At 36.4% G+C, this 17410-nt stretch overlaps 1 protein-coding gene across 1 annotated transcript in view; it reads right to left on the bottom strand.

The window, feature by feature from the left end:
- Positions 1 to 2751: 2751 nt before the first annotated feature.
- Positions 2752 to 17410, bottom strand: part of dyrk4 (dual-specificity tyrosine-(Y)-phosphorylation regulated kinase 4) — a 39826-nt gene continuing 25167 nt past the window's right edge. The window contains 9 exon segments of the mRNA XM_026946549.3: positions 2752 to 6846; positions 7456 to 7622; positions 8017 to 8146; positions 8262 to 8322; positions 9553 to 9725; positions 9878 to 9959; positions 10768 to 10906; positions 13374 to 13514; positions 16131 to 16267. Of these exon segments, the coding sequence (XP_026802350.3) occupies positions 6536 to 6846; positions 7456 to 7622; positions 8017 to 8146; positions 8262 to 8322; positions 9553 to 9725; positions 9878 to 9959; positions 10768 to 10906; positions 13374 to 13514; positions 16131 to 16267 (1341 nt within the window). The 3' untranslated portion in view covers positions 2752 to 6535.

Below are 17410 nucleotides of genomic sequence, written 5' to 3' on the forward strand. Positions count from 1 at the left end.
GATCAATTTTTACGTCTACGCGCTGAAGACGTGGGATCAGCCAATCTTAGCGTGGGAGGCGGGACTTATTAAAATTTGGGTGGGAAAAAAAAGCCTCACCAAAACGGGGTACGGCAAACGCAGAGGGACAAAACAAGCGCCTAAATGTCGTTGTCTAACTAGTAATCTAATGATCTCAGTAAATATAGTAAAGTAATCGTGCTGCAAGTGTAACTTAAAGCCAAAAATAGTTTAGTTGTCTTATTTGAAGCTGTATAATATTAATTTGATTAAATTTATTTCTGTGGATGAGGGACTGTTAAATAGGGGACAGTGACAGATGAAGATTTACCTGATAAAATGCCCCAAAACTAATAATAGATGATATTCTATGATCCATGCTGTTTGTGTGCTTGAGAAGTGTGTAATTTAATTAAGATAAGAAAGTCACTACAGGTGGAAAGCTGTTTTAAAACAACAGATACCACAATCAATTGTTTGCCAGTAGATGGAAGATATCATCAGATATTACTGATACTGAGAGTATTTTTTGTATAGGAACTTTTTCAAAAATGTAGATTTATTTATGCAAAATGAGGCTTTGTCTAATTATGTGTAAATTTGCATACTTAATTAAAATAAACCAACACACAAACAAACAAAAATCTAGTCTTTGGATGTTAGAATTAAAATGTTCGCTTCACACTGAAGCCTCTCAAGAGGAAAATATTTACAGGAAATTTTGTTGGAAAATAATTTCTTTATTGTTAAACCAAGAAAACAACATTATACAGCAATCAACGTTTTGAGAAATACCTCTGCAATATTGTTCTGAACATAGATATGATAACAGGAAACAAGATATTCAGGAATATTTGATATTTGTACCAAGTGGGCGGAGCTTAAAGCCTTCCTCGAAATTGCTAAGTTTCAGATAATACAGTGGTCACATAATAAAGTGGACAAAAAAAAAAAAAAAAAAAAAAAAAACTTACGTGTTATAGATATAGATTATAGACATAGAATTTATCCAGAAATCTGAAAAATGGCTGACATCAACAACATTGTTTTCTCTACCTGTAGTGTCTTGCATTAATATAAGTATATCTAGGACTACACACACGGCCACAAACCTCCCTGCCTCACTATACTTCATGTGTGAACAGAGAATGTAGCCTATGTATTTTCCTGCAAAATAATGATATTTGTCAGAAAAGCAAATATTATCACTCTGGGTGGAGTGCATGCTTCTGAAATAATAAAAGATTTATAGAAGATTTAACTTGTTTGTGTAGAATTTGTATATCCCAGTGGCTGTAAATGTGATACAGTTTCATGTAAAAGCTGATCCTCCAAAGTGATCACTGTTCCTCTGATAGATCCTGCAGATCCCTTACGCTACTTGTTCAGGCTACATTAAGCCTCACTTGCTATGACTATGCTCATTTGGGGAAGGTTTTGGGGAAAAAAAAACTCCACCAAAAAGAATATTGGACATTAAATGTAAGTGTAAATGGATAAAAATGATGTGTCACTCTTTAATTAATTAAAAAAAAATCATAATGGCAAATTGCTGTGGTTTAAGAAGAATAAAACACTTAAAGGACAAACAATTATTGGAAGATAATCAACTTCAGTGTGGTAACAGTAAGTCTGCTCTTCACACAACCCCGTCACTCATTATTTTCCTATAACGAGTGCTTTATTCTTTACGTGTCGTGTGTTGCGTCCTTCTAAATTACAATTATTTAAGCAAATGGATATCATTTTTGCCCTGGAGTGCATGTTGGTGCAATGATTTCATTTATCTAAGATCTTAGCCATCCTCAACCTTTCTGTTTGACCTATTTAAGATGTAAAGTAAGATAAGAATAGATGGGATAATAATAATAACATGACAATATTAATGTCTTAAATTAAAGCAGTAAAGGACAACAAATGACTGTAAATTCGCCAAGTCACGCGAACAAAGCAATCCAAAGATAAAACAAAAATTGATCTCTATAAAATGTTTATTCACCTCATAAAAATAAAACACCTATAGTTCACAAATGACACCAGGTCTATTTGCAAAGCAAAGAGTGTGGCTGCGAAGGCAAATGTAAGAGTCTACACATCTGACGATGACAAATCTTCTTAGGCTAATATTTGCATTTGTGAACCTTGCGCCCTTCTAATTTAAATACAGTATGCAAAACACACAGTCGCTAATGGCAGTGTTTGACTTTAGTAAAGCAACAGTGTAATACAGACAAGCATGTTTAGAGGTCGTCCTGATTTACAACACTGATACTGATACAAATATCAATAATAAGAGAAAAAAACTAGAATAAAAGTCGTAAAATCTCTTCTTTTCTCCATAATACTTGAACAAGACATAAACAAGTAAAACCTTGTCTAATTATATATCAACTGATGGCATACACGTCTAGTGCATGGCAAAAATAAGATATATAAGTATTGTATATATAGAAAAAAAACATACTGTTATATAAGTAATGAAATACTGTAGCGCTAAACTATATTACTTACATTTTCAGTGCATTTCATTGCCTTCATCATTCTTAATAATGTAGCAATTAGCATGTCATTTATTACATTACTTCCATCATCATCATTGAGGGATGGACAAATCATTACTTTAGCCAGAAACTTACAGGCTAACACAATTTAATCCCAATGTATGACGAGCTAGTGAGCTAACGAAAATAGATGATAGTCAAATTCCCAGGGAGAGGAAGATTCTGTATATACTATATTCCTCATCCTCTCTTGATAATGTCTTTGACGGTCTTGTTTTTTTTTTCACCCAGCATGCCATTAGTGGAGTTATAAGACAGTTGTACTGTTCTGTCTATTGCTTGGGTTTATCATCACTTCCACGTCTCACTGTGTGTTGCTGAATCAGAAAACATCTGTACAAGTTAATTGTGAAGTAAACTATATGGCCAAAGTTTGTAGACACCTGAAGATCTCATTCAAGATTTATTCCTTCCTTTACTTTTATAATAAGCTCCACTCTTCTGGGACGGCTTTCCACTAGATTCTGGAGCGTGGCTGTGGGGATTTGTGATCATTCAGCTACAAGAGCGTTAGTGAGATCAGGCACTGATGTTGGTGAGGAGGTCTGGGGTTCAGTCGGTGTTCCAGTTCATCCCAAAGGTGTTCAGTGGGGTTGAGGTCAGGGCTCTGTGCAGGACACTCGAGTTCTTCCACTCCAACCTTCACACACCATGTCTTCATGGACCTCGCTTTGTGCACAGGGACAATGTCATGCTGGAACAGGTTTGAGCCTCTTAGTTCCAGTGAAGGGAAATTGTAATCCTACAGAATAAAAGAAGTTCTATACAATTATGTGCTTCTAACTTTGTGGCAACAGTTTGGGGAAGGCTCACATATTGGGGTAAAAGTCAAGTGTCCACAAACTTTTGGCTGTATAGTTTAAATAATTAATTCAACCTGCCAAAATAGTTCCTAGCAATGAGCAAAACACATCCTTGGTTGATGTGTGTTGCGCAGAGGGGTAGCGAGTAGCGCACGCTAGTATTGTGTTGCTCCACTGTGAAACATGAAGCAATGAAAACATGTTACGTTTAAACATACATATGTATTCAAAGTGTACAGAGTAAAATGAGCTGCTGAGCTGATAAACCACTTTCTCCCAACAGCGGCAGTTAGGCAATCCTTCCTTGTTGATAAGGAAGTTTCAAGCATGACGTGTTAAATGGATTCAGACAAAAAAACAGTTTTTTGAAGTATTTTAAGGGTTATATTTTGAGGTAAAGACAGGCAAAATGCTGTTTTCTGTAGATAAGTGCTATAGATTTTGCAGGTTTTATAAATGGTTTAGGTTATTTTTCTGAAACATGCACAGAGGTTGTTATAAAACACACTTTACTTAACTTTAAAAATGGTAAATGTTACCATGTTAAACCTTTACCATTATTTCACATAAATATTTGTAACAGTAACATCAATGGGACGCAAATGGCCTGTCTTTACCTCAAAATATAACCCTTAAAATACTTCAAAAAACTTTTTTTTTGTCTGAATCCATTTAACACATCATGCTTGAAACTTCCTTATCAACAAGTCATCCATTACAGATTATGAAAAATGTATATTTTAATTCCATACCATTCACTCAAGCCTGTTACCTGAACACATTCGCCCCTATGAAATATTTGGACAGTTCTGATTTTCCTGAAGATCATGGGAAGAAAAAAAGTAAGTTCTCCCATTCTTTTTTCTTTTCATCTATAGTGTATTGATAATAATTGATTGTATTGACTGATGAGGCCGATTTAAAACGTACAACTGTGCTATCCAAAATATAGATTGAAAGTAAATTCCAAAAAAAATTAAGTTATTAGAATGTTATTAATTACGTACATTCTCTGTGTTTGCTAAAAAACTAAACCCTGTTATGCTTTTAAGGGCAAAATGCAGCCATCAGTTAACACGCTATGTAGAAAATGAGATATTGATGCCTGAGATAGGTCGAAAGGTTAAATGCATGGATTTTTTGAGAGTAACCAGGGCTGAATGGCACCCCTATTATGTAACGACGCCAAATTAAAAAACTGAACACAGAATCTGCATGTCCCGGGCGCTTGTGCTAGTGATATGTCCACCCTGATCATCATGTCTTAAGTTAATTTATCAAATCAGATCAAATAGTTCACATTCAGAACAAATAATACAGGTGTTATTGTATAGCAGGCCTTCCCAGCTCCAGTTCTTCCAACTGCTCATTAACAGAATCAGGTGTGGTTTAGAGGAACACAAATAACAACCACTGTTATAACTCTCAATAACTCTCAATACCTCTCATTAACTCTCAGTAATCTCTTTTGGCTCAGTCTCATTGCACTACTGTTCCTAAAAGCAAAACTTAACCTAACCAAAAAAAAAAAAATACAGAAGCGGTAAAGTGGGAACAGAATATAAACTGTTTTAAATCATGCAGACAATATTGTACATTATGGTTCCTTTGGTATTCAGCTTGAACTCCATTAAAAGTAGTATGAACAATATCTGTGTAAAAAATGTCATTAAGCACATGGATGCGTAAATATAAAAACCAGAGGGACAATCAAACCTGGTAGATATCCACATGAGAGCATTATGCAGTGTAATACAGAAGGATGTGTTGGTTTTCCATGTGGAATTCGCAGGATTAACTGACTGATTACTTTTTAGTGCTGATATATAACGTCCAAGCTAGAAATGTGCTTTCTTTTCTATCCTTGTTAAGTTTTAACATATAACAGGGTAATGATTTTACACCATTTATCAAACAATGATTAAATTAATGCTTCAAAGCAATGGTTGGTAAGAAAAAGGTGCTAAAGGATAACGCTGACAGTTTGACCTTGCAGGATATGAGTGATGCAGGTTTTAGTGTAGCTTGATTTCTAATTATCCTTTTCCAGAAAGGTTTTTTTCTACCTCATAGGTACATCACAGGATCGGCGCAAGGTCTGTATGAGTCAGAATAAAGTATATGTATATTAGAGACCTAGATAACTAAGCACTAAGCCACCATATTGGCGCTCTGTAAATGGACATATATGGACACAACATATTCCCCATTTTCCCAAAAAATTCAACGTCATACCAGGTATTCCTGCAACAAACCCTATATTTAACTGTTGTGTCACAGTTAATGTGCAGATATTTCACTGCTTTATCACTTCATGAGAGTAAGGGATGCTACTTTATGCATGTATCGTCTAGCATTCCTTAGTACATTAGCTCTCTAAATTATACTATTTGACTACGTTAAGCAACTGAGGTGATTCAGTCATATAAAAAAAAATCACTGTTGTGTTTAAAAATGTATACAAAACTATGAGGCTCATGATTTGCCTCAAATACTCGTTGAGATTTTAAGTAACATTAAAATGAAACTTTCCAATACTTTCCAGTGAATGCTATGTCTTAGCATGCAACATTTCAAAAACGTAAAAACAAACAAACAAAAAAACCCAACAAAACTAAAAAAACAACTGTTTCTTTTTCTTATTATTACATTTTTAATTCTTATTACATTCTTTTAATTGCCCTGACATTGTAACCAGGTTTAATCCAAATGTCTTTTCCAGACTCTTTGCTAGCTAGTTATTGAGCTGCTTGCTAGCTTTCGAATACTAACTGCTAGCTGGCAAACTGTAACCTAGAGTAAAGTGTGGAGTGCTATCAATGTTAAGCATTACATACCAATGTAATGCTTATTTTGATTGTTTTAATTTAATTTGATATATTTTGATCTTTCACAATCTTACAAACCTTCAGTTGGGAAACCTCTCAAATTAAAAAGGCATATTTTAAAAAAAATGCCACTAGTACCTTTGATTCTGTCGTACGTCCTAAAGAAAAATACTTTTAAAAGTCAGGGAAAATAAATACAAGTCTATGCAAGTTGTCAGTTCACCCTCTAGCAGCTACCTAGATCTCTAATATGTATAGCTATGCTCTAAGCACGCCTTCTGACTCAGTGTCACTGCCCAGGGTATTACTGACCAAACTTCTGGATTATCTGAAAATAATGAAGTTAAAGGATGGGTGGTAGCGTGTGAGGCTCCTGATCCTCTGAGTCTGTGCTTGATGCCGACTGAGACTGATGTTGGATGATGATTTCGACGGAGCGCTCACCGCTGTCTGATTTCCTCTCTGAGCTGCCCTGTGGATTGCTCTCTGGTTTGCTGTCTCGGCTGTCTTTGCTCTCCGCAATGTTGCCAACTCCCTCAGTGGTTTCCTCCTCCGCAGATGCCCCTATTGGTCTAAGGCGCTCTGCTGTCTCTCTTTTACCTCCTTTAGCTGAGTTTTCTCTCCTCAGTCTCTCCTCTGAGCCTGACTTTTCTGCTGTAGTATGAGGAAAAAAGAAATCATAGATGTACACATGCATTGAATTTACTTCTGAACTCTATGTAATGGAAATGAGCTGTATCAGAAAAACGTCAAATTAATAAGCTAGAAACATGTTGCATTCATCTTTGACATGAAGTTAAACATTCCACCTTGCACCCATAAGCGTTCTTTGGTTTGTCCCTGTATGAGAATTCTTACACAGGGACATATTTGGCAGATGCTCCACATAAACGGATATAAAAATGGTGTATTAACTTTGATATGGTGAGCTTTTCAGTAAGGAGATAATTATTTAGCATAGTGTGGAAAGAGTCTCCAGTGTCTCCAGTTTATAGCTGCAATATTGTAAGTTATTAAGTTATTGTAAGGAGATAACTGTTTCCACGATATTAAATGTAACTATAAATGGATAAAAAGTACAACGTTATTGTTTGTAGTGTTGGCAAATTGCTCTGGTAAATAATTCATTTCAGATTGGTAAAAAAAAAACTTTGCTTCACACCACCCAGTTGCTGATTATTTTCCTATAACAGCATGCCACCAAGTGTTTTATTCCTTACATAATAAACTCGTATAGTAACAACAGACAACGTTGACTTTTACCTGTTCTGTTCAAGATTGTTCTGCGGTAGCTGTACTCAAAGTTGCCGTCACTCTCTCCCGGTTTCCTGATTGGTCGCGTTTTTGGGCGGAGCTTGTTAAGCCGGCCCTCGTGGATCCACTCGTGCTGCATGCCCTCATCCGGAGTCATGCGCTTCACGGGGTCCCACCTGCCACATAAAGAAACACAGAAATATAAACAATCTGACTGCTTTTACATTTCCTTTTGTGCTAGAACAGTTATATACGAGAACCTGACAATGTGCTTTCTAATTAGCCTAATGCACACAATACGCAGGGCAAAGCATGGATAATTGGTGACTTTCCAATGTTTTCCAATCTTTTGTTAATTCAAACTTTGGTGGACAGTTAAAATAACACTCAAGTTTTACAAACAGTTTGTATTATTGTACATTCTGTTCTCTGCAACATTAGAAGTCATGCATGCAGATATCTTTCACAGGGTAAAATTATCTTTCACTGAGTAAAATTTAGTAATGAACAAACATGAATAAACATGAAGATGTATAAAAACATCTTTTATTCAGTCTTAGATGTACATACTCAAGACAGCGCCTAATGAAGTCTAAAAACAGATGATCGTTGGTCTTCAGTACACTGGCAAGATCCTTGGAGTTGGGTCTGCGTTTTTTCCCCTTGCTGTTCGTGACGTTCCGCGGATTTCCTTTTGAATCTGCATGAACAACAGAAGAAATAACTGTTTGAACATATGGTATAGTCCAGAGTGAATCTGCTGCATCAGTAGCTGTTCCAGGATCATTGCACACAATATCAACAGAAAAACATACCAAAAAATAATCTTCTTCTGGATGCAGTCTGAACAAAGTCGTTTGGAGGCAACCCCATCACCTACAAGCAGAAATATTCAAATTAACACCAGATAAATACAATTTCATTACAAAATCAAGAATTAGCAATATTCCTGAACATATATATGTCTACTAGTGATTACATAGCCTGGCCGAGTCGGTCATTTTGACCTTTTCAATTTTTTTGGACGTGATCGAATAAATTAATGCATATTTTTGTCTTCTTATCTAAGTTTCATTACATGAATTTTATTTCAATTCTACTAAACAATACTTTTGTCTTGGATCATTTTTAATGAACTCTTAAGTTAATTTCAGTAGGTTTATATAATAACTTATTAAAATTAATTTCATGTCATGACCTCTTTGACTATTTAGACATTTATTATTGTTTATAAGGGCTTGAAAAACTTTCATTATGCAACAAAACCTTACATTTAATCTGATTATTCAGTGCCCTCCTTGGTGTAAATGTATGTGTCTACAGTCTAACTATTGTGCAAATGTAGCTTTTGTATAAAGAAAATAGCGACAATATTAATTACAGTTTTCTTTGTGATAAATACAAGCAATTAACTCAATTAATCAAATGCTTTCCTTATAGAATATTATAATGTTAATAGTATGTATTACACAAATATGATGCGCTTATAAATAAAATTCCTAATTAATCAGCTAAGTTTCTGTGATATAACGATATTATCATCCCCACACAATATTACACTGCCACCATATCCAGTCTGATTATAATATATTACAACCTTTACGCATTTAGTTAGGAGCTCTGTAATTTAATTATATTGAATTATGCTAGTATGACTTATCACTCAGAAATATGTCAAAAGAGCAGTCTTTTTCTCCCCAATTAAACGGGAAATGTGGCAATCGACATATAAATCTGGAATGATTTGCACAAATGTTTTGAGCTCTTCGATATTCACTGACATGGCCTGGAAGCCCCACCCACCCCCTACCCATCTCACATGCTATCAGTTTATGTTTGACTTAACTAACATTAGTAGCTACGGAATTTGGGCCTTTCAAATTTTTCAAGCAGCAAAACCATCAAATTTACGAGAAATATCATTTTAGTGACTAATTACTGTTAGTCACTAAAAATGAAAACCTAACACTTCATAAAGTCCATACAAATTGCACTATTCGGTTTACTGTAGTTCACAGTATTTGCTGAATAACATGATTTCAAGTGAATAACTGAATAATAAAACTGCATTTAAAGCTGATAGTTCAAATTTTAAGACAGTCTGACCTCCATGATGCAGGCGATCTGCTCGACCTCGCTCTCCCCGGGGAAAAGCGGGTATCCCGTGTAAAGCTCGGCCAGGATGCAGCCCAGGCTCCACATGTCTATGGCCATGCTGTACGGGTGGCCCAGGATCACCTCCGGAGAGCGGTAGAAACGGCTCTGGATGTATGTGTACACTGCCGGCAGAACCACAGGAACACCATGATTAAGATTTAAGCTAAAGTGTGCGATAACATGAGATTAGAAATAGATACTATATTGAGACTGAGGAGCTGTATAGTGATATAGCATATTACATATTAGCATATTAGCAGAAGGAGGTTCTAACCTCTCTGTTGCTCGTAACAGCTTGATCCAAAGTCAACCACCTTGATATTTCCCTGTCCTCGCTGGGATAGCAAAATGTTCTCCTAAAAAGTACAATGAGATACAGATATATGATTTCCAAGACCAAAAAAGGCCACGCACAAGTCCTTGGTTCCCAACAAAAGTACAAAAGTCATCATTTAGGTTCAATGATGTACTCTAATGATGTTTCTCTATAGTTATGTTCTTCTAATGAAAAAAAAAATCCAACACCCTAAAAACCGCAAAAAAAAAAAACAAAAAAAAAAAACCTTAACAAGTATGAACATCTTGAATACAGGTGAATTAATGTAACCATTCTTCTTATTAAATTATTATAAATAACATGTATGTGATGATTAGTGCTTGCATACTACTGTTACTTGACAATGATAAGTGACCTTATCTATAATAATAATAATAATAATAATAATAATAATAATAATATACACTGAATTTATTATTTGTACTTATTATTAATAAATACATAAATTATATTAGAAACATATTATAAATAATATTAAGTTTAAAATAATTTAAAATTTAAAAGTTGAAAATTATTTCATTGGCAGATCATTTTGCTTCCTTCTGAAACTAAATGCTTGTAATAATAAGCAAAATGATGTGCCAGTGGAATAACACAGTTTCAAACTTACTACGATTAATATTCCTATAATTATTCTTCAGGTGTGAACGCAGCCTAAGTACAGTTCACCTCGACTATAAAAAAAAAAAAAATCATATATGATAACACACTTATTTTGTGGAAAAAGTAACACTGAAAACAAGCAGTTCTTAACTAGACACAGATGATTAAAAGTGCTAATGTAATTTAACCCTTGAGTGTGGAGAAGAGTGGAGGAGAGTGTTCACCGGTTTGAGGTCACAGTGGATGATCTTCTCCCTGTGGAGCATCTGCAGGCACTTGAGCAAAGAGTGTGCAAAGCGTCGGATCAGAGCCAGACTGAAGCCCTGGAAGTTGTTCTTCTTGATCAGTTCATACAGGTTTGCTCTGTGTCGAAATAAAGGAGAGCAATGATGAAAAAACGTAGTGTTAAGTAATGTAAAAGAGTGGTTTACACACGGGTGACAAATGAAAGGAAAAATAGCTGGCTGTGTTAAGCTGGGGGGCATTTATTTATGTTTCTGCCATGGTTTGGCTCCACATTTCCGCTTAGACTGAAGCGTCACTGCAAATCAATAATGCAGCTCTTCCGACCGATCACCTTTAACCTATAATGAAACATTTCAATCTTGATGGGCGTGGTCTCTTCCAGGAAGACTCCGCCCCCATTCACAGGGCTCAAGATCTCACTGAATGGTTTGATGAAGATGAAAATGATTTAAATTATACGCTATGGCCTTCACACTCAACAGATCTCAACCTAAACACTTATGGGAGATTTTGGATGGATGTGTTAGACAGCGATCTCTACTTCCATCATCACAATACCAACTAACGGATACTCTTTTGGAAGAAAGAGCCTGCCATCTTTAGAGTCTATAGAGTTTGTGTGAAACTAGACACCAGGCTAACAAGTAACAAGGAACATTTCCTTCCCCAATCAAACTAACATGATAATTTGTAGAGTAAATTGATCATTTGCACCATTATTTGGTATATGGATCAATTTTAATCTATTTTTGGTGATGCAGTAGACAGTGATTTTAGATTTGGGAGGTTTTCTCTGGCACCAATTGAAACACTCAAAAAGCTACAGGTGTATTTTATTAGCTCCAGATGTATCACAGTAAATCATATTGTATCATAGTTGGGTCTGTAAGGATGTAGTTAGTTGTCATAGTGCACACTTGTTTTAATGCTTTAATATAATCCTGAAAGGACACTTCATCTCAATGGCTCGACTGCCATCTACTTTGCTTTTACCAATGTCTATTTGCACTAACAATGAGATGATTTCGCAGTTGTAAATAGCAACATGTACACTGCCAGTCAAAAGATTTTGGAGTTTTTGGTTTACATTTGATTACAGTTTATGGCCCATTACTGGCCATAAAATAATGTAAGAAATTAAACAATTGTTCCACCAAATCCCTAAAGAACTGGTTCATGGTCCACCCTCAGATTCTAAAGGGACTCTAAATGAGTGCCTTATTAAATTGAAATGCACTTGTGTAGTGAAGCAGTTACTGTAAGATTGTAAAGTACTGTGAGATTGTAACAAGCCTAGCTTTGTCTTAGAGCTGATATTAGACAGTGTTAGTTGACAGTGTTAGCAACTGTAACACAAATATTCTGCATGTCCATGTGCTAGAAAATAGAGTGATTCAGATCTGTCTTTTCCAGTTACATCTATTTTTTCCAATATTTTTTCCAATAACATAAAAAAATTGCAAATGAATTTGAAACCATTTCTTGAAATTCAACAAAAAAAAAGTGGTTCAAAAACATTGGCCAGTGTTTATGGGTAAAAAATGAAATGTGTATTTTTACGTCTATAGGATTTTTACAAAAATGTATCAACATGTAAATTTTATCTAATTCAACTTTTCTGTGTTGTTTCATTAAGATGGTTATAGGGGGAAAAAACAGATATTAAAGAACAAAGTTCAAAGTTCAAAGCTGTCAGAATAACAGTCTGGATTACAGTTGTATGAAATGAAAGTACAAATTCATTTACGTGGCATATTTTTAGGATTTTTTTTAAATAGTATGCTTGAGTAGCATAAGCACATAGAAAGATAAGAGTCTAACCCCATGACCAGCTTCCTTCATGACCTATTTCCACCTCTAGAGGGCAGCACAGAGTCACAGCACTTCAAACTGCAGCTCATGAAACAAACTTTCCAGACTTGGGGCCAAATTTAATTAACTGTATGTTGCACATTTGACAGATAAAAGTGAAATCCCTCTAAATGCTGTGTTAACTGTTAAGCATTAGCGTGAGTCCTTAGAGACTAGTGGTTGAAAATTTATCTTTGGCAATAAGGAGGACTGCAACAGCAGCTGTGAACAGCACCTACTCTGGCCCATTGTAACCGGAGCCTTCACACCATGAGCAGACGAGAAAAGAGATAGCACGTAATCAAGGCATTAAGTAAAGGAACTGGTGACAGTAACGTGAGATGGGACAGCAAACGTCTCACTCCTGAAGGTCAGGACACCCAAGGCTAGAGCTGTTTCTCACAAGGCACTAATCGATCGCTTTATCAAGGAGGCTGTCACTGGAAAGGAAACCTGTCCAATCCTTGTTAACATTCTGGATAAGTTTAAAATGGTTCCAAAACTGTGGTCATATATGGAGATGAAAATATGTCATTTCTCCCATTTATGAGATTAAAAAAAGTACTCTCAGACACTCAGTAATTGACTCCCACTTTGTCTGCATCATGGCCATCTAAATTGCCGGAAAAGGATAATGGCTTGCCTAACTCCATTACCGCTTTGCTCATATTGACTTGGCATTCATAAAAAATGCTTCAGGTCAGTAAAATCATTCTTGTGATGCATTGCTCACCCCAGGAGCTCAAAGGAGATGCAGAGGTGGTTGCGGAAATAAAAATACTCCTTCATGTGGATGACGTTGTGGCAGTTGTCTCGGTCTCTCCGTCGCAGTGCGTCCAGGATCTTCAGCTCAACCAACGCTTGTTGGTGGAATCTGGAAACCACACAGCAAAAAATCAGCAAAATAAATACACTGGCTTTGGGGATAATAATGCAGGCACAAAAATAAGATTACTGTGTTGGAGGACTCCACGATTGTTCTGCCACACTGATATTACATTTACAAATATGTATGTAATGTAAAGGTAAAAGACAGGGAACAGCCTACAACCTGTGAACATGTTTCTAACATTATTAAACCTAACAAATCTGCAGCACTTATCTATAGAAAACAGCATTTTTTGCATGTCCTAAAACCACTATACTGCATTAATGTCTGAATTAATTTAACATTTCATACTAGAAACATCCTTTTCCACAAGCCATCCATTTTAGGTTAGGAAAAATTTAAATTTTAGTCCCACATTCCCTCAGCCCTGTTACCTAAACACATTCACCCCTATGAAATATTTGAATATTGCACAAACAGGAAGATCAGAGGATGAAGAAAAGAAAGTTCTCTCATTCTTTTTTTTAATTTATTTTCAGTGGTATTGTGATATTGACTGATGAGGTCACTTGGAAGTACAACCACGTTACACAAATTCTAGATTGAAAACACATTATTAATTGAAAAAATACACTTTAATTAAAATCCTTATAATTTCCTTAATGGCTTTGTGTATTTGCTAATTCTATGCTTTAAAACACCTGATACTTTTAACCTTGTTAGGCTTTTAAGAGCAAAATGCTGCCAGTCAGCAAAGAAACCTTAAATACTGTAAAAAAATGTAATATTGTAAAAAATTAAATATTGTTGCCTGAAATGGGTTAACACAATTTTTGAAAGGTTTAGACATTTTTAGCTTAATTTTTGGAAAAATCATAAATAAAGGCACTTCAATTCATGGTATTTTAGTATAGCTGGTATATTTTGGTATATTTTGGACACAAAATAGGCACAATTCGTGGCGTATCTTGGTGTATTCTTGGTATTTTCAGGATGCAGCTAGTGACCGGGGTAAATAATGGAAATAGCTCAGTGGTTAAGATGTTGGACTTCTGATCAGAAGGTTGAGAGTTCAAATCCCAGTACTGCCAAGCTGCCACTGCTGGGCCCTTGAGCAAGGCCCTTAACCCTCAACTGCTCAGTTGTATAAATGAGATAACTGTAAGTCGCTCTTGATAAGGGCATCTGCCAAATGCCATAAATGTAATGGTGTAATTGTAAAAAGAGATGGGGTTAGAGTAAAACATAATGTTAGTGAGGCTAGCTGCTGTGATATCCAATCAAATTAGCTCTTCTAGTTGTTGGGTGAAGTAGCTTATTTTTCTTGAAGTGGAGCGACATAAATAGCACATCCACAAAACCGGGTTGTAAGAAAAGGACTTTTAAGGCTTTGAATGCACCGTTTTAGACGTGCGACTGCGCTAAAATGAGATTCCAAGAGGTGTTAATGTTAGCACAATTTAAGACCAATAGGCCCCACCCATGTCAGCGCAGACGTGTTCATTTCTCACATAAATAAAGCTGTGAAAATGAAATATGAAACCTACCTTCACTTTGGCAGACTGGCACAAGATCATTTTAAAAATCATAATTTTAACAAGAAACATTTTTACCGCTTGAATTATCGATTCTATTTGGTCAGATGGTTGATTCGTTTTCTGTAACAGCACTTCTGACAGTAATGCAGCTGCAAATCACAGGTTTATATTTCGTTGTTCTGTGTTATCGTTTCTGTAGTAACAGCTCTTTCATAGGGACTCGTCTGGTGGACGTAATCATGTGTAATCATTGATATGGTGAAGTTTTCTAAAAGTAGACATTTATTTGTTATTTTTGGAAGGAGTCTCCAGTGTCAGCGCTTTGTAATAGTCAGAGGTAAAGCTGTAAGTTTTTTGACACAGGAAAGCCTTCAGAACAGAGGAGTTTGCACTTTGTGGTTTCTCTGTAACATGTCAAACTACATTTTTCTGTCTTGTTTCATGAACATTCCAGAACGTTAAATGTAATTATAAATGGATAAAAATTATGATCTGTCGCTCTTTAATAAATAAAAAAAATCATCATTCATTATAATCATCATTCAATCACAATCATTATAATCATCAGCAAATTCAGTCCCTTTTAGAGACTTTACGCCAGTGCATCCTCCTCTTCTTCCTGTAAAGTTCAAGTCCACAGTTGTGTAGACACAGTGGTGGTCAGACACAGTGGTGTGACGACGAGGCAGCCACTAAGCTCTCATTTTGTCTGCTGCATTATTGAAAGGCAGTAAGCCTGATGTCGTCTCCATCAATTCAAGAGGGCGTGATGCAAATTGAAAAGCCTCCAAAGAAAAGTAAAGTGATATGGACTGGTATCTTTTAGCACCTCTCAGCGTGTCATGGTGACCTGTGGCTTAGTCACATGCTCAGGCAATTAAAATCATACAACTCAGGAATAGGATGGTCTTCTGCTTAAAATTGGCTGACAAAGCAGCTATCCAGCTAACAGAGAATGTTCTGACAATGTTTGAAAGAAATATTCTTGCAGTGGTCTGAAAACACGGTAGTGTGCCTTTATAATTACATTTAGAAACACGTACTTATAACCATAACATTCAAATAATGTTTTCCTGTTCTCCTTAATTCATGAAACTGAAGGAGAATTAAAAAAAAAAAATACCTTTTCTTGTTGCGAATGATCTTGATGGCCACCATCTCATTTGTCTTATGATCCAGACATTTGAGGACCTGTCCAAAAGATCCCTTCCCAATCACTTCCAGGACCTCATAGCGGTAGGCGATATGGTCGTGAAGGACCTGCACACACATCATATATGGAAGGAGAGTAGTGTCTCAGTTATGTATAGCCAAAGCACAGCTATTTCAGTCTACATCTGGCAGGAAGACTATAGACCCTATTTTTGTGATCATAGTTCAAAAGCAAAAATAAGGCATAAGATCTTGGTGTTGAGGTAACATAGTCCATAGTGTTGCTGCCTCACAACTGCAGGGCTCCCTGTTCAATCCTGAGCTCAGGTTACTGTCTGTGTGGGGTTTCTGTGCATGTTCTCCCTGTGTCCATGATCTCCGGTTTCCTCCTACCTCCCAAAAACATGCCAGTAGGGCAGATTGGCTAAGCTAAATTGCCCTAGGTGTAATTGGTGCCCTGAGATGGACTGGCATTCCATCCAGGGTGTATTCCCACATCCTCCCCCCCAATGTTCCTAGGATAGACTCTTGGATCCACCACTACCTCAACCAGGAAAAAAGCTCTTACTGAAAATGAATGATCTTGGTACAGCAAATATATTTTATTTTATATTTTTGGTATTTTTGTGACCAGCTGTGGGGTGGTAACCTGGCGAAGAGACATTGTGTTCGAATGAGTACTTTATCAACAGGTCAGGTGATATCCAATCAAAACAAATGTCAATGTTAGTGGTAATGTCAATGTCAAATACACAACATGGCCAAAAGTATGTGGACACCTGACCATCACACCCAAAACTTCCCCAAACTTTCCACAAAGTTGGAAGCACACAATTGTATAGAATGTCTTTGCTGTAGAATTAGGATTTCCCTTCACTGGAACTTAGAGGCCCAACCCCAGTGCAATGTACCAATGCTGCTGTGAACAAAGCGAGGTCCATAAAGACATGGTTTGCCAACATTGATGTGGAAGAACTTGAGTTTCCTGCACAGAGCCCTGACCTCAACCCCACTGAACACCTTTGGGATGAACTGGAACACCAACTGCACCCCAGACCTTCTCGCTTGATATCAGTGTCTGATCTCACTAACGCTCTTGTGACTGAATGAGCACAAATCCCAACAGCCACTATAGCCTTTGAAATCTCGTGGAAATCCTTCTTAATAGATCAGAGGCTGTTACAGAAGTGAAGGAGGGACCAAGTTCGTGTTAATGATCTTGGATTTGGAATGGGATATTTGACTAGCTCA

Source organism: Pangasianodon hypophthalmus, chromosome 7, assembly GCF_027358585.1.
Source record: "Pangasianodon hypophthalmus isolate fPanHyp1 chromosome 7, fPanHyp1.pri, whole genome shotgun sequence".
Classification (NCBI taxonomy): Eukaryota; Metazoa; Chordata; class Actinopteri; order Siluriformes; family Pangasiidae; genus Pangasianodon; species Pangasianodon hypophthalmus.